The 24,623-nt window shown below is 40.1% G+C and overlaps 1 protein-coding gene across 11 annotated transcripts in view; it reads right to left on the minus strand.

Moving 5' to 3' along the window:
- Window positions 1–24,623, minus strand: part of Stau2 (staufen double-stranded RNA binding protein 2) — a 332,068-nt gene that overhangs the window by 161,459 nt on the left and 145,986 nt on the right. For all 11 annotated transcript variants that reach the window (XM_075971430.1, XM_075971425.1, XM_075971427.1 and 8 more), the window contains 3 exons: window positions 23,636–23,773; window positions 13,942–14,073; window positions 9,193–9,253 (listed from right to left, as the gene is read on the minus strand). In XM_075971430.1, the coding sequence (XP_075827545.1) occupies window positions 9,193–9,253; window positions 13,942–14,073; window positions 23,636–23,773 (331 nt within the window). The remainder of the gene's footprint in view (window positions 1–9,192; window positions 9,254–13,941; window positions 14,074–23,635; window positions 23,774–24,623) is intronic.

The raw sequence follows: 24,623 nt of genomic DNA on the forward strand, positions 1-24,623 counted from the left end.
GGAACCTCTGGGATAGCGTGGCCTACAGGCTTCAGGACACACGGCTTTAATAAGACATGGAAATGACACGATTGATCAAACACTGGGAACTCAGAAGTCAGTGAAAGGACAGACAGAACCAGATTCTGTCCCAAAGGGCCGTTCTGGGTCACATCTGACAAACTAAGAAGACCCATCTACTTCTCAGAGCTGAAGAAAACTGTTAAATAAAAAGGTTAACAGAAAATGTGAAAAAAAGTCTCAAAATAATCTTTTAGAGGGTGGATTCGGCACATTCCAGAGAACACCTTTGAGCTTAGTCCAACTCTCAGAGTTCACCTTTAAGAAACAATGAACCAGTTTTTAAGTAAAAACCTTGTACTAATAGGAAACATGGACTGTGAGTGCAAAGATATTATCGACTGAACTATATCTAAATAGTTTACAAAGTTTTCCACGAGCCATCAGTAGATCTTTAAAATGCATGAGCTTTTTAAGGCTTTGTTAGTCATTCATCTGTAAAAACCCAGCTTTTTATGTGTGTGCCAAGCATAAAATTGCCCTATGCTAAATTTAACACAAATTCACATTACAGAGTAATGTGTTCTTCAACATAATTATGACAGCGAGTCAAAGGATAAAAACACACTTAGAACAGTCTACCTTCTGATAAAGTTTAGCAAATGAAGAAAGCCTGAGGAACATACAAAAATTGGGTCCACATTTCAAAGCTGCAGGCAATCAAGCCAAGAAAATAAACGGAGAAATCAGGCTATGTAATCACAATCCCTTGTAAAATCATTTAAACTATTTCTTAGTTGTAATTGTTAGCAGTTTCTTATGACTATAATCTTTAAAAAAATCTTCCACCACAAAAATTAAATGCACATGTACATTAACATTTTTGTCTACTTATAGTTAGGTGCCAGTGTGCCAGATTAAAATTTCCCTCTTCCAATTCTGCATTCTCTATTAATTCTAGTACATTTGGTTCCCAGTTATTTTGTATTATTTTTCCAAATAATGGTTGGCTAGAAATTGAAGTAACAAAGAGTTTGGGAAGGAAAATAGTGAAGAGAGCCATTTAGTGTTTCTGCAAAGCAACAGTGCTTTCTAAAGATTCTGTTCAGTGCTGCTAACCACTTTACTGTTACGTAATTAAGATTCCTAACTTTCCCTTTGGCAAACATTGTCAGTATAAGATGTAAGCAGAGCTACTTCAGGCTAGATGGTCAGCACAGACAGCTGCTGTCTTCTCACGGCCTTCTGGCCTTCATGCTCAGACCTTTTCCTCAAGAAGCTAACATGGGTGTAGATCACTTATAGCAAGAACTTAAGTGACAAGAAATCCGTCAGAACATTACCATGATAACTCAACTTAAACTAATTTTTAGGAAGTGATTTGTTGTCCAGGTGATCAATTCCCGAGCAGAGACTTTTCCTAATATGTTTAGGTAACTTTCACTGGCTCTGGGCGGATTGGGGTGAGAAGCAACCCTGTGCAGAGCTAGGCTGCCTTTCCTCACCGCAGTAACCTAGTCTAAGCTTAGGTCTGCCTCTTACCTCTCACAAGTGGGAAGGGGGGAAGAAACACTCATTTCAAATCTCAATGGAACCATTATAAACTCATTGCCCTCTTCCTATACTTTGCAAAGGAGGTACAATAACCCTCAGGAAATTAACAATAAGTAATACCAGGGGCAAAAGAGATGGCTCAGTGGTTAAGAGACCATGCTGTTCCCGCAAATGACACAAGCTGGGGTCCCACTACCACATCAGTCAGTTCACAACCACTAGTTCACATGTCCAGGAGATCCAGTGTCCTATTCTGGCTTTCATAGGCACCTCCCACACACACATGGCGTTTACTCGCAGAGATGCACACATGCACATACATTAAAAATATATAAAGTAGGGCGGCAGATGGAACCCGGTCGCGGTGGCAGACGGAGGTCACCCCCGCTGCTAGTGGGGACCAGCTGGGACCCGAGCAGCAGCAGAGGACGCAGGACGCAGGCCGCGGGAACCGTCGTGGCAGCAGATACTGGCTGCAGGGACCGCACACCGAGACCAGATCGCCCCACTACAATTAAATCAAAGAGGTAGGCCTTTGGGGGGCGAAGTCCCTGGCAAAGACCCTTCTGAGGGGTGAGAGGGACCTTGCCCCCCCCCCGGCAGGAACCAGAAAACAGAGCGAGGGCATTTTGTAAGAGGAGCCCCTGGCCAGCAGGGAAACCTGAACCAGCTTTAAAAGACCCATTAGATAGCATCGATAGGAGGAGATGGGCAGGCGCCAAGGCAAGAATTCACCCAATAATCCGAAAAACAACATGAAAACACCAGAACCCAACGATCTTACAACAGAAGGTCTTCAACACCCTAACAAAGAAGAAGTGGAAAAAATTGACTTTATGAAAGCAATAGAGTCCCTTAAACAACATGGGAAAAATGCCCTTATAGAAATGGATGAGAAGTATAACCAAAAGTTTGAAGAAATGAGTAAATACGTACATAATACCCTGGGAAACCAAGAAAGAACGATCAAACAGGTAATGGAAACAGTTCAACAATTGAAAACTGAAATGGAAGCAAGGAAGAAAACACAAACTGAGGACCAGCTGGATATGGAAAATCTAGGTCAACGAGCAGAGCCTACAGAAACAAGCACAATCAATAGAATACAAGAAATAGAAGAAAGAATCTCAGATTCTGAGGACACCATAGATAAAATAAATGCACTGATCAAAGAAAACTGCAAAGCCAACAAATTCTCATCACAAAACATTCAGGAATTATGGGACACAATAAAAAGACCAAACCTAAGAATAATAGGAATAGAAGAAGGAGAAGAGTCACAGCTCAAAGGGCCAGAAAAATATTTTTAACAAAATTATGGAAGAAAACTTTCCCAACATACAGAAAGATATTCCTTTGAATATTCAAGAAGCATACAGAACACCAAACAGACTGGATCAAAGAAAAACATCCCCTCACCATATAATAATCAAAACACAAAATATACAGGTTAAAGAAAGAATACTAAGAGCTGCAAAGGAAAAAGGCCAAGTAACTTATAAAGGTAAACCGATCAGACTTACACCTGATTTCTCTATGGAAACAATGAAAGCCAGAAGGTCCTGGATAGAAGTACTGCAGAAGCTAAGAGACCATGGATGCAAGCCCCAACTACTATACCCAGCCAAGCTTTCGTTCACTATAAATGGAGAAAACAAGACATTCCAGGATAAGAACAAATTTAAACAATACGTAGCCATGAATCCAGCCCTACAGAAAATAATAGAAGGAAAATCACAACCCAAGGAATCCAACATTGCCAACACTGCCTACAATAACTGAGGCATCTAGCGACCCTTCACTAGCACAACTCAAAGAAGGGAGACACACAAATTCTACTTCCAAAAACAATAAGAATATCTGGCGTAAACAACCACTGGTCATTAATATCACTTAATATTAATGGTCTCAATTCACCTATAAAAAGGCACAGGCTAAGAGATTGGATACGAAAACAGGATCCAACATTCTGCTGTTTGCAAGAAACACATCTCAACCACAAAGACAGGCATCTACTCAGAGTAAAGGGTTGGGAAAAGGTCTTTCAAGCAAATGGTCCTAAGAAAAAAGCAGGTGTGGCCATATTAATTTCTAACAAAACTGACTTCAAACTAAAATCAATCAGAAGAGATCGAGATGGACACTTTATACTCATAACAGGAACAATTTGTCAGGATGACGTCTCAATCCTGAATATTTACGCCCCAAATATAAAAGCACCCACTTATGTAAAAGAAATATTACTAAAACTCAAGGCAGACATCAAACCACACACACTAGTAGTAGGAGACTTCAATACACCTCTCTCAGCAATGGACAGGTCAATCAGACAGAAACCTAATAGAGAAGTAAGAGAACTACTGGAGGTAATGAAGCAAATGGACTTAACAGACATCTATAGAACATTCCACCCAAATAGGAAAGAATATACCTTCTCTGCAGCTCATGTAATCTTCTCAAAAATTGACCACATACTCGGAAACAAAGGAAACCTCCACAGATACAAAAAAATATCAGTGTCCACCTGTGTCTTATCAGATCACCACGGATTGAAGTTAGAAGGCAACAACCACGCTACCCCCAGAAAACCGACAACTCATGGAAACTGAACAGTCAATTACTGAACCACACCTGGGTCAAGGAAGAAATCAAGAAAGAAATTAAAGTCTTCCTTGAATTTAATGAAAATAAAGGGACAACATACTCAAACCTATGGGACACTATGAAAGCAGTGCTAAGAGGAAAGTTCATAGCACTAAGTGCCCACTTAAAGAAAACGGAGAAAGCATACATCGGAGACTTAACAGCACACCTGAAAACTTTAGAAAAAAAAGAAGCAGACGCACCCAGGAGGAGTAGAAGACTGGAATAATCAAACTGAGGGCACAAATCAACAAAACAGAAACACAGAAAACAGTCCAAAGAATCAATGAAACAAAAAGCTGGTTCTTGGAGAAAATCAACAAGATCGACAAACCCCTATCCAAACTAATTAAACGACAGGGAGAGAACACGCAAATAAATAAGATCAGAAATGAAAAGGGGGACATAACCACAGACACAGAGGAAATTCAGAGAATCATTAGATCTTACTACAAAAGCCTGTATGCCACAAAACTAGAAAATGCAAACGAAATGGACATTTTTTTAGATAAGTACCAAATACCAAAGCTAAACCAAGACCAGGTGAACGATCTAAATAGACCTGTTAGTTGTGAAGAACTAGAAACTGTTATCAAAAATCTCCCTTCCAAAAAGAGCCCAGGACCAGATGGTTTCAATGCAGAATTCTACCAGAACTTCCAAGAAGAGCTAATACCTATACTCCTTAATGTATTTCACAATATAGAAACAGAAAAGGCATTGCCAAATTCCTTTTATGAAGCTACAGTTACCCTGATACCAAAACCACACAAAGACCCAACCAAGAAAGAGAATTACAGGCCTATCTCATTCATGAATATCGACACAAAAATTCTCAATAAAATACTGGCAAACCGAATCCAAGAACACATTAGAAAAATTATCCATCATGATCAAGTAGGCTTCATACCAGAGATGCAGGGCTGGTTCAACATACGAAAATCTATCAATGTAATCCAGCATATAAATAAACTGAAGGAAAAAAACCATATGATCATTTCATTAGATGCTGAAAAAGCATTTGACAAAATTCAACACCCCTTTATGATAAAAGTCTTGGAGAGATTAGGGATACAAGGGTCATACCTAAACATAATAAAAGCTATATACAGCAAGCCGACAGCTAACATTAAGTTAAACGGAGAAAAACTCAAAGCCATCCCACTAAAATCAGGAACACGACAAGGATGTCCACTCTCTCCATACCTCTTCAATATAGTGCTGGAAGTTCTAGCAATAGCAATAAGACAACATAAGGGGATCAAGGGGATTCATATCGGAAAAGAAGAAGTTAAGCTCTCGTTATTTGCAGATGATATGATAGTATACATAAGCGACCCCAAAAACTCTACCAAAGAACTCCTACAGCTGATAAACACCTTTAGTACTGTGGCAGGATACAAGATCAACTCCAAAAAATCAATGGCCTTCCTATACACTAAGGATAATGAAACAGAGAGGGAAATCAGAGAAGCATCACCTTTCACGATAGCCACAAATAACATAAAATATCTTGGGGTAACTCTGACCAAGGATGTGAAAGATCTATTTGACAAGAACTTTAAGTCTTTGAAGAAAGAAATTGAAGAGGACACTAGAAAATGGAAGGATCTCCCTTGCTCCTGGATTGGGAGGATCAACATAGTAAAAATGGCAATTTTACCAAAAGCAATCTATAGATTCAATGCAATCCCCATCAAAATCCCATCAAAATTCTTCTCAGATCTGGAGAAGACAATAATCAACTTTATATGGAAAAACAAAAAACCCAGGATAGCCAAAACAATCTTATACAACAAAGGATTGTCTGGAGGCATTACCATCCCTGACTTCAAACTCTATTACAGAGCTACAGTATTGAAAACCAAATGGCCAAAAGACACTTAAGGTCATGCTCAAGGAAATGCAAATCAAGACAACTTTAAGATACCATCTTACACCTGTCAGAATGGCTTAAAAAAAACACCAATGATAGCCTTTGCTGGAGAGGTTGTGGAGAAAGGGGTACACTCATCCATTGCTGGTGGGAATGCAAACTTGTGCAACCACTTTGGAAAGCAGTGTGGCAGTTTCTCAGGAAATTCGGGATCAACTTACCCCTGGACCCAGCAATACCACTCTTGGGAATATACCCAAGAGAGGCCTTATCATACAACAAAAGTATATGCTCAACTATGTTCATAGCAGCATTGTTTGTAATAGCCAGAACCTGGAACAACCTAGATGCCCTTCAATGGAAGAATGGATGAAGAAAGTATGGAATATATACATGTTAGAGTATTACTCAGCAGTAAAAAACAAGGACTTCTTGAATTTTGCATACAAATGGGTGGAAATAGAAAACACTATCCTGAGTGAGGTAAGCCAGACCCAAAACGAGGAACATGGGATGTACTCACTCATATTTGGTTTCTAGCCATAAATAAAGGACATTGAGCTTATAATTCGCTATCCTAGAGAAGCTAAATAAGAAGGTGAATCCAAAGACAAACATATAGGCATCTTCCTGAATATTAACCTTCATCAGGTGATGAAAGGAGACAGAGACAGAGACTCACATTGGAGCACCGGACATAAATCTCAAGGTCCAAATCAGGAGCAGAAGGAGAGAGAGCACGAGCAAGGAACTCAGGACCGAAAGGGGTGCACCCACACACTGAGACAATGGGGATGTTCTACTGGGAACTCACTAAGGCCAGCTGGCCTGGGTCTGGAAAAACCTGGGATAAGACCGGACTCTCTGAATATAGCGGACAATGAGGACTACTGAGAACTGAAGAACAATGGCAATGGGTTTCTGATCCTACTGCACGTACTGGCTTTGTGGGAGCCTAGGCAGTTTGGATGCTCAACTTACTAGACCTAGATGGAGGTGGGGGCTCCTTGGACTTCCCACAGGGCAGGGAACCCTGATTGCTCTTCGGGCTGATGGGGGGGGGGACTTAATTGGGGCAGGCGGAGGGAAATGGGAGGCGGTGGGGGGGAAGAGACAGAAATCTTTAATAAATAAATAAATTAAAAAAACAACAAAAAAAACAAAACCCATTTTCTCCAATATATATATATATATAAAGCAAAATAAAATAAAAACATAATTCTAAGGGCCAAAATATCAACTTAATCAATGCAGGATGCAGGTCATCTACAGTGTGCTCTCATAATTAAGGGGTCAGATGAGTAACTATATGTCTTCCATATTCATATACTTTATGTTCACATCCTTCACAAACTAACCAGTGCCAAATGTCACCATTCAAAAAGAAACTACATATTCTTTGGCCAGAATGTGCATGCAAAAAAATAACTGATAAAAAAGTGTAAGAATGGGACTTCTGGCCAATGTAACATTATATCCTTTCTGAAACAAAGAGGAAAGGTATAAAAACCAACATTTATTACAAGTTTACTAACAGGTGCCAAGTGCTAAGTTCTTTACATAAAATACAATGAATTTAATGTTCCATGCATCCCCTTACCAAGTACTTGCAAGCAAATCCATCCAAAAACCAAAGGAATACAGCAGAAACTGAAGAGCACTTCTCCCAGGGTACAGCCTCAGTCCACATGTATCATTCTTGTGTATATATAGTTCAAGGTGTACAGCTCACTGATTTAAATTGTTCCCAGAAAAGTAACCCAGGAGTATTACTATCTCACTATTACTTAAAGGAGGTTTTTTGATAGTCCAAGAATTCAATTCTATGAGCATGGTTCCATAAGAATCATTTCTGACTTCCTTTCATCAAAAAATGAACTTCCGGTATTGAAGACTGTACAGACATTATGTTAATGTGCAGATTTAAGCTTCGTTAGTGTTCAAATGACAGAGGCTAGAAAGAAGATGAGATTGGGCAATGCTCTGGTTCACTGATTCATAGTGAAAACATAGATGCCTTTCAGGTGGAGGGTATTTATCCTTTGAGATGTTGGTAATCTAGCCTGGGCATGGTGCATGCTAGGCAAGCGCTCTTGCACTGAGCAGTATTCTCATCATGGGATACTGGAGAACAATGGCTGAGGCTGGAGAGATGGTTCAGTGGTTAAGAGCACGGGCTGCTCTTCCACAGGATGCTGGAAGCTCACATCTGTTTTCTAACTACAGTTACAGGGATCTCACTTCTGTTAACACCAGGCATGCACATGGTACACAGAATTACATGTAGGCAAAATCCCATACACATAAAATGAAAATAAATAAATTTTAAAAATTGTTTTAAAGAATTTTTATCATGTATGCATGATAAAAAAAGAATCTAAGTCATATACCTTTGAAAACAGTTAAGTTGATTTTTAAGTGTCTGACTATCAGGGGAACAAAGCTGTGAAATTTCATACTTATAATCTAATATTAGCTTAATAACCTTAATAAAACATAAAAAATTCTAAAAGCTCAACAAAATATAAAAATGTGTGCTGCAATGCTAAATACAAATAGCATAACAATTTTATTTATACTATAAGTATAAATGAAATATAATGTATATAGTTATACTATAAGTATAAATAAAATTTAAATAAGGTATACAATTCTATATATTATATAGAAATTATATAACCATATACACTGTATATTATTAATAGTATAAACAAGGTCTGGGGCTACCATGCACAAAGTTCTGGGTTCAAAAAAAGAAAGAAAAATTTGTATTATAATTACACAAAAATTGCTTTATACCTAAGAAATTGAAACAGTTAAAAACTGATTGAGAGATACTTTATTTTTAGATATTTTTATTGTTTGTAAGAATATTATTTAAATAAAAATGAAAACGTTTAAAATGTTATTACCATGTAGATTAATGGTACACAGACTGTAGTAGCTTAAGGATTTAAGTGTTTGTCTTAATTTTCCAGTCATTCACCAGTTTCAGGAAAGTAAGCTTTTGTGATTCCTTTATTCCTTCCACAATGCTTAGTACTGCACCTATGGCCTAAACAGAACCAGTCAAGACCAGTGATGATTACCAATTATATATAATAAAAACGAGAACTTACTGTTGTTTGTTGGTTCAGAATATCCAGCCTTCGGACCACTCCATCCTTTGTTTTCCCCTGTCTGAAAGATTAAAACAATTTTTGAAGTCTATAGATTTAGGCATATTAAAACAATGCTGTCTGATCACTTAGCAAGGACAAAGATCTCTCCCATGGCTGAGTGTATCCTCTCCACCTCTCGCCCACGGTGAAGCTGCAGGAGAAACTAGTGTGAACAGGACACCGTGCCCTTCCTACTCTCACCCACGGTGAAGCTGCAGGAGAAACTAGTGTGAACTGGACACCGTGCCCTTCCTACTCTCATCCACAGTGAAGCTGCAGGAGAAACTAGTGTGAACTGGACACCGTGCCCTTCCTACTCTCACCCACGGTGAAGCTGCAGGAGAAACTAGTGTGAACAGGACACCGTGCCCTTCCTACTCTCGCCCACGGTGAAGCTGCAGGAGAAACTAGTGTGAACAGGACACGGTGCCCTTCCTACTCTCATCCACAGTGAAGCTGCAGGAGAAACTAGTGTGAACAGGACACCGTGCCCTTCCTACTCTCACCCACGGTGAAGCTGCAGGAGAAACTAGTGTGAACAGGACACCGTGCCCTTCCTACTCTCGCCCACGGTGAAGCTGCAGGAGAAACTAGTGTGAACAGGACACGGTGCCCTTCCTACTCTCATCCACAGTGAAGCTGCAGGAGAAACTAGTGTGAACAGGACACCGTGCCCTTCCTACTCTCACCCACGGTGAAGCTGCAGGAGAAACTAGTGTGAACAGGACACCGTGCCCTTCCTACTCTCGCCCACGGTGAAGCTGCAGGAGAAACTAGTGTGAACAGGACACGGTGCCCTTCCTACTCTGAGTCTACCGCTTTGCTCGCTGCTCTGAGTTGTTTCAGGTTTCAAGCATGAGTTTGTCTGTTTATAAAGCATCAAGAAAAGCTGCCATATATAGTATGTATTATATAGAAGACAGTCAATAACTTTTACTCAAGCAGTAAAGGAGTGTCTTCATCCTTTCTAAGATCAAAATAAGAACAGAAATATTACTGTGTCCGTTCTGAGGGGAAAAAAAGCCTTTGCTAAGTAAGCATCACCAAAATAAGTGTATTTTTTACACAATTTTTTGTCTCTCTCATTGCAGTCTTAAGGTGGCAAGGAAACAAATACTGACAAAAGAAATGTAAAACACAAAACTAAGAATCATGAAAAATGATTTGACACTGTTACCAAAACTAGCAGCATAACACAAACCAGAAACCACACCACTCTTCCTTTATCTCTTTATCTGTCCGCTTAAGACAAAATTTTCCTTGGACTTCCCACAGGTCAGGGAACCCTGATTGCTCTTCGAGTTGATGAGGGAGGGGGACTTGATTGGGGGAGGGGGAGCGAAATGGGAGGTGGTGGCGGGGAGGAGGCAGAAATCCTTAATAAATAAATTAAAAAAAATTAAACTCCAATTGTATATACCGTAAAAAAAAAAAGACAAAATTTTCTGTCAGATCCACATTTACCCTGAGAGATCTGTTGTATAATATGACTTTAACTATGTAAAGACGTGTTACATTTGTTTATGCTGCAAAACATTACTTTAACCATGTAAAGATGTGTTGCTGTTTCATCTTGCCTGCCCAAGGCACCTGATTGGTCTAATAAAAAGCTGAACAGTCTCAGTGGAGGGATGGATGGGGCTGGTGGTCAGAGAGACACATGAGGAGGAAGCTAGGCTGGAGAAGAAAGAGAAGAGAGAACAAGGGAGATGCCCCGGGTCAGCCAGTCAGACAGCTACCTAGAGGAAACAGGAAAGTAGGACATACAGAATGAAAGAAGATGAAAATCCCCAAGGCATAGAGGAAGAAAAACAATTTAGTTGTAAGAGCTAGTGGGACAAGCATAAGATAAGACAAAGCATTCATAATTAATAGTAAGCCTCCATGTCATGATTAGGGAGCTGGTAGGTGGGCCAAAAGAGAGCCTGCTACAAGACCACTACTGAAACCTTTGACTACAAAAATTCTAATACAGACATTCTTTTCAACACAGAAATTACTGCAATAAAGAAGCCCAAGAGTATTAACCACCACCAATTCTGACATTTAAGGCAAGATATATTTGGTAATGACCTAATTGCTTTGTATGAATATAGATGATCTCATTCTACCTCACAATATCTGATTATTACCATTTGCCTTCTAAAGATGCAAACCAAACTGTCTGAGGTCATACACTTCATAGGCAGTTTTCCTAAGTCAAGAAATAAAGAGTAACCATACCCTAAGGTTGGTGTTTTTGTTGTTGTCTATTTCTTTTGTAATTGTTCTGTGTTACTTTATGTGAAGCACCAGGTACTGGACCATTGAATCCTGGGCCTTATGGACACGCTAGGAAATCATTCTAATCACTGAGCCACATCAATGGTCCACTAATAACTTTTTATGTAGAAAGGACTTAGAACCCAGTGAAAAAGGACTATAAATATGATAAATATGTATGAATCATGCAACTAGAAAAGGAAAGAAACACCAGGATAAATAGCAGAGTTGGGAGAAGAATGGCCTTGGGCTGGAGAAACAACTCAATGGCTAAAAGCACCTACTGCTCTCCCAGAAGACCCAAGTCGTCACTGGGTCAAAAGCTGGCACTGCACAATACACTCCACCCTCCCATCTGACGTCTTTGCTCAGACTACCACCTGGCTTCAAAAGTCATTCTCTGGCTCCCTTTCGTGTGGGTGTTCTTTCCGTATGTATCCACCATACATATTGTTTAAACTTGAATCTTAACAAACATACGTATAAAATATTCCTGAACTCTTCCTCTCTTTATGCCTACCACCAGTTTCTTTGTTCAGATCCTCCACATCTAAACAATTCTATTAGCTTCCTTGACTGCCTTCCCTACTTTCTGCCTCTCAGGTCAAATCCATTCTCCATACTTCTGAGAGAATTACTTTTTATGAACATAACTAGATTAAGTTGAAATCTTAAATGAACAATTCTTTAAGCCCTTTACTTTGCATTCAAACAGTGACTGATCTCACTCTCTCTTTATAATATGATCAAAATGCCTCCTTCCCAATACTTAATGGCTGAATTCCTTGAGAGTAAGGACTAGGTTTCAAACCACTTTGGAAGTTCTAGGTATCTGGCATTGAGTAGGTATGAGTGTGAGGGTGGGTTTCATATGTCCAGAGTGTAGATATTTGGTAAAACATTATTTGGTGTATTTCTAAGGAAGTTTGGACTGAGCTGTTCATTTAAACTGGTGGACTTTAGGTAAAGCATACTACCCTTCACAATGTGGAGGACCACATGCAGTCAGCTGATAGTGTCAATGAAACAAAGGGTTGATTTCCCTCAGGAAGGAATTTTCCAGCGCCTGTCTATGGATTCAAGTGGAACTGCTTCTTGAGTCCCCAGCCTGCTAGGTCCTCCCACAGATTACCAACTACCCAAGTCTGTGTGTATTTACAAATGTGCACGCACACACACATACACACCCACGTGTACATGTGCACACATCTTACTGGTTCTGTTTCTCTGAAGAACACTTGCTAATATTCTAAAAATGCAACAAACAAAAGGCTTCTCAAAGGAAATACTGTTTTGTTTTTCACTTAATATACAAATAAATATTTCTAAAATGGCTTATTTTGAAGTATTTTTATAAGTCCTCATTAGTTTTAAGTCAATATAAACATGTTAATTAACACATATACATAACCTAAAATCTACTGAACTGCAAACATATGCCATATTTTGTATTACAAATACTTTTTTAAAGGAGAAAAAACATTGACTAGCCAAGCCAAAACAAACAAACAAACAAACAAAAAACCCAGAATCGAAATCTCCATCACACAGACAAATGAATTTTTAAACACTGAACAGAATCGGAACAGCCTTGAGAAAAGCACAGCGAGGTGTTCACCGGAAGATGTCTTGCTTCTCCCTCTAAGCTTAAGGAGCGTACCCTGCAGAAACTAAGGCTCTCTCCAAATTGGAGTCCTTGAGAAAGGAAAATATAATATATAGAAAATAAAATATAAAGGGAAACTATCTTTATAAAGGGAATGTTAAGCCTGTTTTGTTGTAAGTTTTTGTGTAAACAAAATGCTTAATAGAAATAATTTCTTCATGAGTGTACATAACAAAACAAAAATAAAAAAGAAAATTAATTCAATTCTCTTCACCTTATCTGCTATACCCTGAGTTCAGGCCCCAACAACAGAGGCAGGAGCTAATGATGTCATTAGCTCTGCAGAAGAAATAAAGGCATATCAACAGGGTCTTGGGAGAAAAATAAATACTCTCTCAGTTTACCTTTAAGTTTAAAATAAGCAGAAAGAAATAAATAAAACTGGTTTATAGGGAGTGTGCCTAATATAACTCCTGCCCTAAAAGACTAAGGCAAAATTTTTATTTTTAGTATTTACAGCAGTATTCCAGAAACAAAGACTAACAGCTCCTGTTCCTAAAAGCACAAATACAGAAAAAAGTAAGTGACTAGCAAAACAGCCGATAAGTTAGACAATATTATATCATACAGAAATCCTAGTATTTCCAATCATAAGCTTATTGCTCACCAACACTGCATCTTCCCCACAAGTGGATGCTATTTTCTAGCAGCAAAATCTCACAGAGCATTGCCTCATGGAAATTAAAATTCAAGTCAACTGTGACAGCAGATGAGATCAGCATATGTTAATCACTTTCATGTCAGACAGGAGGCACACGTACGTTAATGCCCATTCTTACCTTGTCGAGCTGATCCTGGAGGCTAGTGGATGCTTTATAGCCAAGCTGTAACAGCATCGCTTCTGCAGCGTTCTTTTTGGCTATCTTTTTATTAGGTCCTGTTCCAGTAGCAACTTCATTGCCCACCTTGACCTATTGAGGTTGAAGAAATTAATTAGTTGTATTAGCAAACAGAAAATCCTTACATTATGAAGCAATGCACAGAACTCAAAAAAATGTGAAGGTTAATCCAAAATAAAACAGAAAGGTAAAATCTCACTCATGTAAATTTTATATATACAAGTGAAAACACACATAGAGAAAATATGGAAAAATGGTCCTCAGATTCTGGTGGTCATCTCAGGCGGCATTCTGCTAGGCCTTTTACTTCCTTAAATATATCTATATTATTTGACTTTTTAAACCTTACTCATTTAAGCAAATACAAAATAAACTTTACATCAACACAGCATTTGCTCTAACTTCATTTAGTACTCTTTATTTCCAGTAGGAAACTGACAAAGGGGAAATTCACATTGGTGTCATTTAAACTAATGTCCAAACTTTATATGAGTTTATATTAGGGCTAGCGGTACTGCTCAGTGGTAGAATACTTCCTAACAGAGACAGGGCCTAGGTTCAATACCTAGTAAGGAAAATAGCATATTAAATAGTTCCTAAAGAAAATGAATCTGAGGCTGAGTATAGTACTGCGGTGAAGAAAAAGACAGGAAATTCAACTTCATGGTCCCCCCCCTAAGATGCTGCACGCTATTTAACAGTTCCCTGACCTGCAAACTCTTCATCACTACGACAGGAATACCAACAACTATGCCTCACTAGTGCTCAGAAATGAAGAGAATCAGCCAGGCGGTGGTGGTGCACGCCTTTAATCCCAGCGCTCAGCAGGCAGAGGCAGACAGATCTCTGTGAGTTCCAGGCCAGCCTGGTCTCAGAGCTAGTTCCAAAACAGGCTCCAAAGCTACAGAGAAACCCTGTCCTGAAAAGCAAAAACAAAAACAAAAAAACCCAACAAAAAACCCTGCTTATAAGCAATTTAAGCAGAATGTGCGCACACACACACACGCACTTAAATATGTGAGTCATCTTATACACATGTTTGCTGAATTGAGTAGGACTGTTTTAAAAATAAAGTCATAAAAATTAAATTGAAAAGTGAAACTATGGTCTGGAGAGAAGGCTCAGTGGTTAAAAGCATTGACCACTTTCCCAGAGGACCTCGGTTCAATTCCTAGCACCCATATGTTAGCTCACAACTGTCTGTAACTCCAAGATCTGACACCCTCACACAGACATACGTGCAGGCAAAACATCAATGCACATAAAATAAAAAGACAAATTATTAAAAACAGAAAAGTGAAACTATAAGGAGGAATCTACAAAAAGACATTAAGATATTGCTGCTCTCACAGAGGACTCAGGTTAGTTTACGAACACCCAACGTGGAGGCCCACAACTTTAGCTCCCTGGGTGCCCTCTTTTTACATATAAAATACAAATTAAATACAAATTATGATATGAATACATCTTTAAAAGAGAAAATACTAATAAATAGTACGATGAGTCATGTTTATAGGTTACAGGCAATAGTAATATAGTAATTCATGTGTCAATTGATCTATAAATTCACTGAATTCCTATAGAAGTCTCACGTGTATTTTACACTATCTGACAATTCTAGAGTTCATATAGTACAGCGAAGTGCTAAGAAAAGACGTGCTTTTGTGGGAGAATAGGAAGGCACAGTACTTCTTTGCTTATCTGAATTTTTATATATCTACCATAAGAAAAGGGCAGATAAGCCTGAGTTTATTAAATTACTTTTGCTCTTAAAAAGATACGAATGAAAACTGGAAAGGAGGGGGCCGATGGCTCAGTGTTAGTTAAACATTGGCTACACATGTGTGGAAAGGCATTTGGATGCCAGAAGATCTACACAAGGAGTGTGCACAGGGTGTGATGATTCTCTTAGGGTTCGAGCATTGAAAGCAGAAGGCCAAGAAGATACTCCGAGAGCAAGCTGGGTCTAGGTAACAACAGCAACAAAATCTGGGTTTTACTGGGAGACCCTGCATTACTGAGTAAAGAACAGGGAGAGAGGGTGCGTCCTGACATCAGCCTCAGGTCTGTACACACAGAGGTGCATCTCTCTCTCCCCATATATATGTGTATATATAATATGTATGTATGTTTGTATGCATGCATGCATGTATGCCCCACTCCCTCCCCTCCAACACATACAGGAAAAAGTAAAATTACAACGCAGGAAGATATGAAACAGTTCCTTTGCAGGGGTTTCCTCTAGAAAATAAACAAGAAACCCCAACATACAATCCATGTCTGATAAGTTGGGTTATGTTACCAGACATCACTTTATTTAAAATAAAAAATATTAAAAAAAATAAAGTTCCATGTTGGATGGGTGGCTGGAAAGAGAGGAGGAAGGGGACATTGTGGTTGAAATGTAAAATAGGTAGATAGACAAGATAGATAAATTTAAAATGAAATAAAAGAGAACATAGTAAAATGAAAATAAAACTCCAGTGGGAGGAGGAGAGGGAAAGGAAACTGGGATTGGCATGTAAAGGAGATTTATACCTTAAATTTAAAAGAGGGGAGGATAATGTATGGAGCAATAATGCATTTGGCTGAGCAAGTAATAAAAAAAAATGAGAGAACAATTTAACAACCAGAATAAAAATAAATAAATAAATAAACTCGAACAGCTTCATGCCACTTTCAAAAAATTTCTCTGACAATCAACTGGATCTTAGCCACGACTGCACATATGCACAGGTAAATACAGATTCCAGGTGGGCAGTATAATAATTTTAACAATACTTTGCGGTTTTGGTTCTTGTCTACAACCCTAATAGACGTTGTTCTTCCTGATCCAGAACATACACTTTCCTGTCTGGCTTCCACAGTTGAGTATAATTAGCTACTTATTAGTTTTAATTTGATTTGAGATACAATTTCCATCACTACTTTTAAGCTTTAGTAAAGCCATCACTTGTAAGACATGGGATCTACTTTTCACCAATCCCACATCAAACAGATGTCTGATCGCCAAAATATACAAAGAACTCAAGAAATTGGTCACCAAAAGATCACATAATCCAATAAAAAAAAATGGAGTACAGACCTAAACAGAACTCTCAACAAAGGAATCTACAATGGCTGAAAGGCACTTAAGGAAATGATCCTTAGTCATAAGAGAAATGCAAATCAAAATAACTCTGAGATTCCATCTTACACCTGAAAAAAATGGCCAAGATCAAAAACACTCATGACAACTTATGCTGGAGAAGTTGTGGGGAAAAGGGAATACTCCTGCATTGCTGGTGGAAATGCAAGCTGGTACAACCCCTTTGGAGTCAGTGTGGCCATTTCTCAGAAAATTAGGAAACAATCTTCCTCAAGACCCAGTAATACCACTTTTGGGTATCTATCCAAAGGATGCTCAATTGTGCCACAAGGACATGTGCTCAACTATATTCATAGCAGCATCATTCATAGTGGCCTGAATCTGGAAACAACCTAGATACTTCCCAACCAACGAATGGATAAAGAAAATGTGATCCATTTACACAATGGAGCACTACTCAGCAATAAAAAACAATGATATCTCAAAATTTGCAGACAAATGGATGAAACTAAAAAACACCAAGCTAAGTGAGGTAACCCAGACCCAGAAAGACAAACACATTACATGCTCACTCATAAGTGGATATTAGATGTAAAGCAAAGGATAACTAGCCTATAGTCCATGACCCCAGAGAAGCTAGTTAACAAGGAGAACCCTAAGAGAGATACACATAAATCCCCCTGGGAAGGGGAAATAGATAAGATCTTCTGAGTAAATTGAGAGCATGGGGGGGGAGGGAGGGTGGAAGGGGAACAGGAGAGGGGAAGGGGAGGGGGAAGGAGAACAATGGTCAAAATGGGGGAAGGACAGAGATGAGAGCAAGGAAAGAGATATCTTGATTGAGGAAGCCATTATGAGGTTATTGAGAAACCTGGCACTAGGGAAATTACCAGGAATCTACAAGGATGACCCCAGCTAAGATCCCAAGCAATAATGGAGAGGGTGCCCCTGTAATCAGATTGATGACCACCTTAATTGTCATCATAGAACCTACATCCAGCAACTGATGGAATCAGATGCAGAGATTCATAGCTAATCACTGGGCCGAGCTCCCAGAGTTTAGATGAAGAAAGGAAGGAGCAACAACATGAACAAAGGGGTCAAGACAATGAGGGGGATATCCACAGAAACAGCTAATTTGACCTAGTGGGAACTCACTGACTCTGGACCGACAGTGGGGGAACTTGACTAAACTAGGCTCTCTGAATGTGGGTGACAATTTTGTGGCTTGGGCAGTCAGTGGAACCACTGACAGTAGTACCAGGATTTATTCTGTGTTTCAACTGGCATTTATGGAGCACATTCTCATTGGAGGGATACCTTGCTCAGCCTAGGTATATGGGGGAGGGCATTGGTCCTGTCTCAAAGTGAGGTGCCAGACTTCGTTGACTCCCCGTGGAAGGCCTTACCCTCTCTGAGGAGTGGGAGGAGGCGAGGGAGTGGGAACTTGGGTTGGTACATAAAATGAAAAGAGACTGTTTAAAAAAAATGGTATCTACAACACAAAGGCAAAAAAATAGAAACTTAAACATAAACATTCAAAATAATAAGTAAAGAAATGTACTCCCAAGGTATCTCAGTAGAGAGCCTAAAAGACAGCTGCTGTAGCAGGTGAAACTACAAAAGCATTCACTGCAGAGCTGCTGTAAAACTCTCACAAACGTAGTGCAAATATGTGGTTTCATACAGGTCGTTGCTTTTCTCCCTAGTGAGAAGTCCACCTGATGCCAGTTCATGGCCTTCTGTGGACTGTGCTGAGAAGCACTGCAGTACCAGACACTCATGGCAGTCCCTTGGAGCAGCATGAACTCAAAGTCCCTGCCCTATCATTGTTGGCCTGACCCTGACCTCGGCACAAGCCCTAAGGAAGATGTGTTCCCATCCTCAGCTATTCCCTTCTAATACCTGCTATTTTTTCAGGGCTTGGCTGGTTCCCCAGACTGACCAGCCCGTACACTGTTCTGGAACAACTGTTGGTGAAAAGATTAGACCAGCTGCATCAAAAACCTCCTCTGCTTCTCTGGAGGAGGGGAGAGGGGAGTCAAAATGTTCACCAAAGTAAACAGAAACCTAAGATGAGTGAGCAAGCAGCTAGCAGCTGCTGAAAAACTTTCACCTGCTTTCACAAGCTACACACCTCACTGACTCTCCGTCCAGCATTCCCTGCTTTAGCCCCACATCTACCTCCGCCGGCCTGACGCCCATGGACCCAGGCTCCTGCATTTGGTCTTGACTGCAGTGCTCTCCCTATCCTGGCACCAAATGTTTATCTGTGTCTGCCAGGTTTCCACCTGACCTATTCTGAGCCTTTCTTTTTTTTTATTTTTATTTTTTTAATTTATTTATTTATAAAAGATTTCTGTCTCTTCCCCGCCACCGCCTCCCATTTCCCTCCCCCTGCCCCAATTAAGTCCCCCCCCAGCCCGAAAAGCAATCAGGGTTCCCTGCCCTGTGGGAAGTCCAAGGAACCCCCACCTCCATCCAGGTCTAGCAAGTAGAGCATCCAAACTGCCTAGGCTCCCCCAAACCCAGTGCGTGCAGTAGGATCAGAAACCCATTGCCATTGTTCTTGAGTTCTCAGTAGTCCTCATTGTCCGCTATGTTCACAGAGTCCAGTTTTATCCCAGGCTTTTCCAGACCCAGGCCAGCTGGCCTTGGTGGGTTCCCAATAGAACATCCCCATTGTCTCAGTGTGTGGGTGCACCCCTTTCGGTCCTGAGTTCCTTGCTCGTGCTCTCTCTCCTGCTCCTGATTTGGACATTGCGATTTCTGTCCGGTGCTCCAATGTGGGTCTCTGTCTCTGTCTCCTTTCATCGCCTGATGAAGGTTAATATTCAGGAGGAGGCCTATATGTTTTTCTTTGGGTTCTCCTTATTTAGCTTCTCTAGGATAGCGAATTATAGGCTCAATGTCCTTGGTTTATGGCTAGAAACCAAATATGAGTGAGTACATCCCATGTTCCTCTTTTTGGGTCTGGCTTACCTCACTCAGGATAGTGTTTTCTATTTCCATCCATTTGCATGCAAAATTCAAGAAGTCCTTGTTTTTTACTGCTGAGTAGTACTCTAATATGTATATATTCCATACTTTCTTCATCCATTCTTCCATTGAAGGGCATCTAGGTTGTTTCCAGGTTCTGGCTATCACAAACAATGCTGCTATGAACATCGTAGAGCATATACTTTTGTTGTATGATAAGGCCTCTCTTGGGTATATTCCCAAGAGTGGTATTGCTGGGTCCAGGGGTAAGTTGATCCCGAATTTCCTGAGAAACTGCCACACTGCTTTCCAAAGTGGTTGCACAAGTTTGCATTCCCACCAGCAATGGATGAGTGTACCCCTTTCTCCACAACCTCTCCAACAAAGGCTATCATTGGTGTTTTTTATTTTAGCCATTCTGACAGGTGTAAGATGGTATCTTAAAGTTGTCTTGATTTGCATTTCCCTGATCACTAAGGAAGTTGAGCATGACCTTAAGTCTTTTGGCCATTTGAAGTTCTTCTGTTGAGAATTCTCTGTTCAGCTCAATGCCCCATTTTATAATTGGGTTGATTAGCCTTTTACGGTCTAGTTTCTTGAGATCTTTATATATTTTGGAGATCACATCTTTGTCAGTTGCGGGGTTGGTGAAGATCTTCTCCCAGTCAGTGGGTTGCCTTTGTGTCTTAACGACAGTGTCCTTTGCTTTACAGAAGCTTCTCAGTCTCAGGAGGTCCCATTTATTCAATGAGGTCCTTAATGTCTGTGCTGCTGGGGTTATACGTAGGAAGTGGTCTCCTGTGCCCATGTGTTGTAGAGTACTTCCCACTTTCTCTTCTATCAGGTTCAGTGTGTTCTGATCCTTTCTTAAGACGTCTTTCCTTCCTACCAGGTGTTTCCCAGACTCATTTTCCCTCCTCACCCATCCCTTGCCTCACACAACTGACTGTGAGCAGTTAATTCAATAGTCTGAGTTGTTAACCCAGAGTAATCCAGGGCTGAAAAGCCACACTGCTGAGATTCTCATTCCTTGTTAAACACAATGGCAGCTCAAAGAATCACTTCATTATAAAAGTAAAAGATGCACAGGGGTCATCTTCCTACAAAGCTCGGAGATTATAAAATTACAAATAAGATTTTACACTAAAATATTAATGCCCGAGCAAAGCACCTCTCTATTATGTTGCAGATATAAGATGATCAGATTTTTGTCTTTAAATAATCATTTACATGAGCTGAACCCCCAACAATACTCCTACCCCCAAGGAATAAATCTGCTTTGGAACTATACAAATAATGTCATCAAAATTTTCTTTTCTTATTTAGTAATCAATGCAAGTAACTTGTATTCATTTTGTAACATACAAACTCAGTTTGGGGAGGTATCATAGGTAAAAACAAACATTATTTCTAGATATATTTTCTTCTATATTCAATTATACCATAATAATACTTCTTAATGAGTTTATACAAAAGTCTTTCCTTTAATAAGGTTGTTATAATATTATAATGAATCAGCCAGGCGGTGGTGGCGCATGCCTTTAATCCCAGCACTCGGGAGGCAGAGGCAGGCAGATCTCTGTGAGTTCGAGACCAGCCTGGTCTATAAGAGCTATTTCCAGGACAGGAACCAAAAGCTACGGAGAAACCCTGTCTCGAAAAATCAGAAATAAAAATATTATAATGAATCTACTGGAGCATCCAGGAGAGAGGGCAACACAATTTGAATCCAGTGTAAAAGCATAGCAAAATGTTCCCCACTTGACTTGAATGTTTATGAATGCCATACAATGGGAGCTAGCCAAATACAAACTCCTCTCTCAAAGTGGGCATTCAGTATACTACATGGAAAAGGAACTGTATAACACAACCCAAAGCAGATATATCCAAATACGTGTCTGTATTTTCAACCTTTGGTATCCACTAAGCAGATCCTTGACTTCTTAAGAACTAAGACTATAACAGCAAAAGCAATGAATACATTCTCTGTAGTGAAGACGCCAGAGCACTGCTCTGGGTTCTAATGACATCTAGACACCATTCGTTACAGGGAACTCCTGGCTGGGAGCCTTGGGGTTTCCAGAGGTCTGACAGAAAAACAACAACAACATAGTAAATGTTTACTATGGCCCCACATTTATCAATATCTGGTATTACATACATACAGAAGTGCAAAACTTAGCTATGTGTGAGTAATTAATATGAGGATCCATATTTGGACGCTGAGATATCTGATATGTAGTCAATACTTAGTAAATTGTTGTTGATTTTATCTGTATAGTATGAAAAGTAAGATCCTTGGGTTTGACTATAAGTTTCTTTCGCAAGAGAAAAATTTTAAAGTTCAAGCACAATAAAGAAAATTTAAGTATACACTGGTTATTAGGATCTTCTACTAAATATTACTGCAAAAATATTATAATTTTCAGAGCTATACACTTGGTTAAGTCTAAAACAACAAGGTTAGTAATTAGCTTTAAAATTTCTATAGAGGAATAAAGAAATCAGGAGGACATTGAGAAGTCACGCTGACCAGCGTGGCCAAGACCTTACTTGCTGGATGGGGCCCAGTATACTATTTTCTTCTTGCTGTTCAGTATTCTGTCTAAAGATTTATTTTATTTTCAAGTGCGTGTGTATGTGCGCACGCGTGTGCGTGTGTGTGTGCGCGTGTGTGTGTGCGTGTGTGTGTGTGTCTGTGTGTGTCTGTGTACGTATATGACTACAAGTGTAGGTGCCCAAAGAGACCAGGGGTGTCTGAAAACCCCATCTCCTGGAGCTGTAGTTAGAGGCAGACATGAACTGCCTGTTGCGATGATACGGATTAGCTGATGGAGTGTTAAGAACTGAACTCAGGCCCTCTGCACGAGGAGAGGAGTATACACTCTTAGAGGAGTACACACTCTTAGTTACTTAGCCATTTCACCAGCCCTGGATATGTTTCCTATAAAATAAAAATAGAACCAAGATTGCTCCAAGAGTATGGCTTGAACTGACAAACATAGATGGGTCAGGCAGGCTTGAAAAGAAGAAGGCAATTTTGCTATCTGACCTGACTCCTAGCTCATACAGAGCAAACAGTCTTCAAGTTTCTTGGTTGCAAAATAGAGTTAGGTCTCTCCCTCAGTCCCTGCCATGGTCAACTGGCCAGGCCAGACATTCTAATTTTCCAGAGGGCTCTGTAACCTTATGCCCTTGGCCCACTTCCATCCCTACATCTCCCCTTCTTAATTTGTTTCTAATTCCCTTTGTCTCTGATGGTAATAGTCAATCACCCTGATGTAAAATGCAACATGGAACGCTAAGAGACAGACATCAAGTGATAAAGTCTTTGGTAAATAACCCATGTGAACTCACAGGCCCTCCCAAATCCCATGCTGGCTAGCTGACATGTCCTTGACACCAGCATGTTTCCAAGTTGATAGGTCAGCCTAAAAAGAATGAATGCTGTAAGAGTTACACAGCCTCCCAGACCCGGCCTGCCTCCACCACAACCCTATGCCACCCTGGCAACGCCTCAATCTTTTCACTGACTTCAGAAACATTCACTGTGATGGCTAAAAATACCTGCATCACAAATTCTCGACGGCGAGGCATCCCTCGTTCCGAAAGTAAGACGTAATCAGGCTCCTTCTCCTTTCTGGCCTGCTGGATTTGGGCCAGGCGGCTGATGGGGTTCATTCCTTGACCATACTCAGGGCCAGCCTGAAAGAAGAATTTAGGAAAGATTTCAGAATCTTGAGTGTGGAACTTATTAGACCCTGGGAAAAGCACCGTTTCCCTAGTGCATCCCCAGCCCACCAGAACCGACTGGAAGGGGTAAATCAGTCATTAGAAAGAGCTGCAACAGAAATTTGTAAAATGGACCCAACATTTAGGCTTCCATGGGACTGGGGTTCAGAGATAGTAGAGAAAAGCCGGATTGTTTATACTTTAAAACTGGGTGATCTCTTCAGGGTGGGGGAGGGTCACTCCCAAGCAGCAATAGAAAGAAGAAAAGGACAGGGAAAGACATGAACTGTGAGCAGATACTTGCAACATATAACGTTAAAAAGATTGATCCAGGCTCCAAAACATACTTTTAGAAACTCCTAAAAAAATATTAAGAAAATGGGTAAAAAGTGATAAACAGATGTATCACAAGAATGGAAATGGAAAGAAAGATTAATCAACTTCATTAGAACTTGGCAAATGCATATTAAGACCATGGTGAAATATAAATATACACCCACCAGCTCGGTAAATCTGAGATGTCCAGCAGCCCCAACAGGTAAGAAGGTGAGCGGGGTTTTAAGTCAATTGATACAAGCTAGAGACGTCTGAGAAAAGGGAGCCTCAATAAAGAAAACACCTTCATAGATTCCGGCTGGAGGCAAGCCTGCAGGGATTTTCTTCATTAGTGATTGGTGCTGGAGGGCCCAGCCTATTGTGGCTGGTGGTACTGGGTTCTATAGGAAACATGATGAGCAAGCCAATAAGCAGCACCCCATCATGGTCTCTGCCTCAGCTTGAGTCCTGTTCTAACTTCCTTTGATGAACTGTGATGTGGAAGCTT

The sequence above is a fragment of the Microtus pennsylvanicus genome, chromosome 5 (assembly GCF_037038515.1).
Source record: "Microtus pennsylvanicus isolate mMicPen1 chromosome 5, mMicPen1.hap1, whole genome shotgun sequence".
NCBI classification, from domain to species: domain Eukaryota; kingdom Metazoa; phylum Chordata; class Mammalia; order Rodentia; family Cricetidae; genus Microtus; species Microtus pennsylvanicus.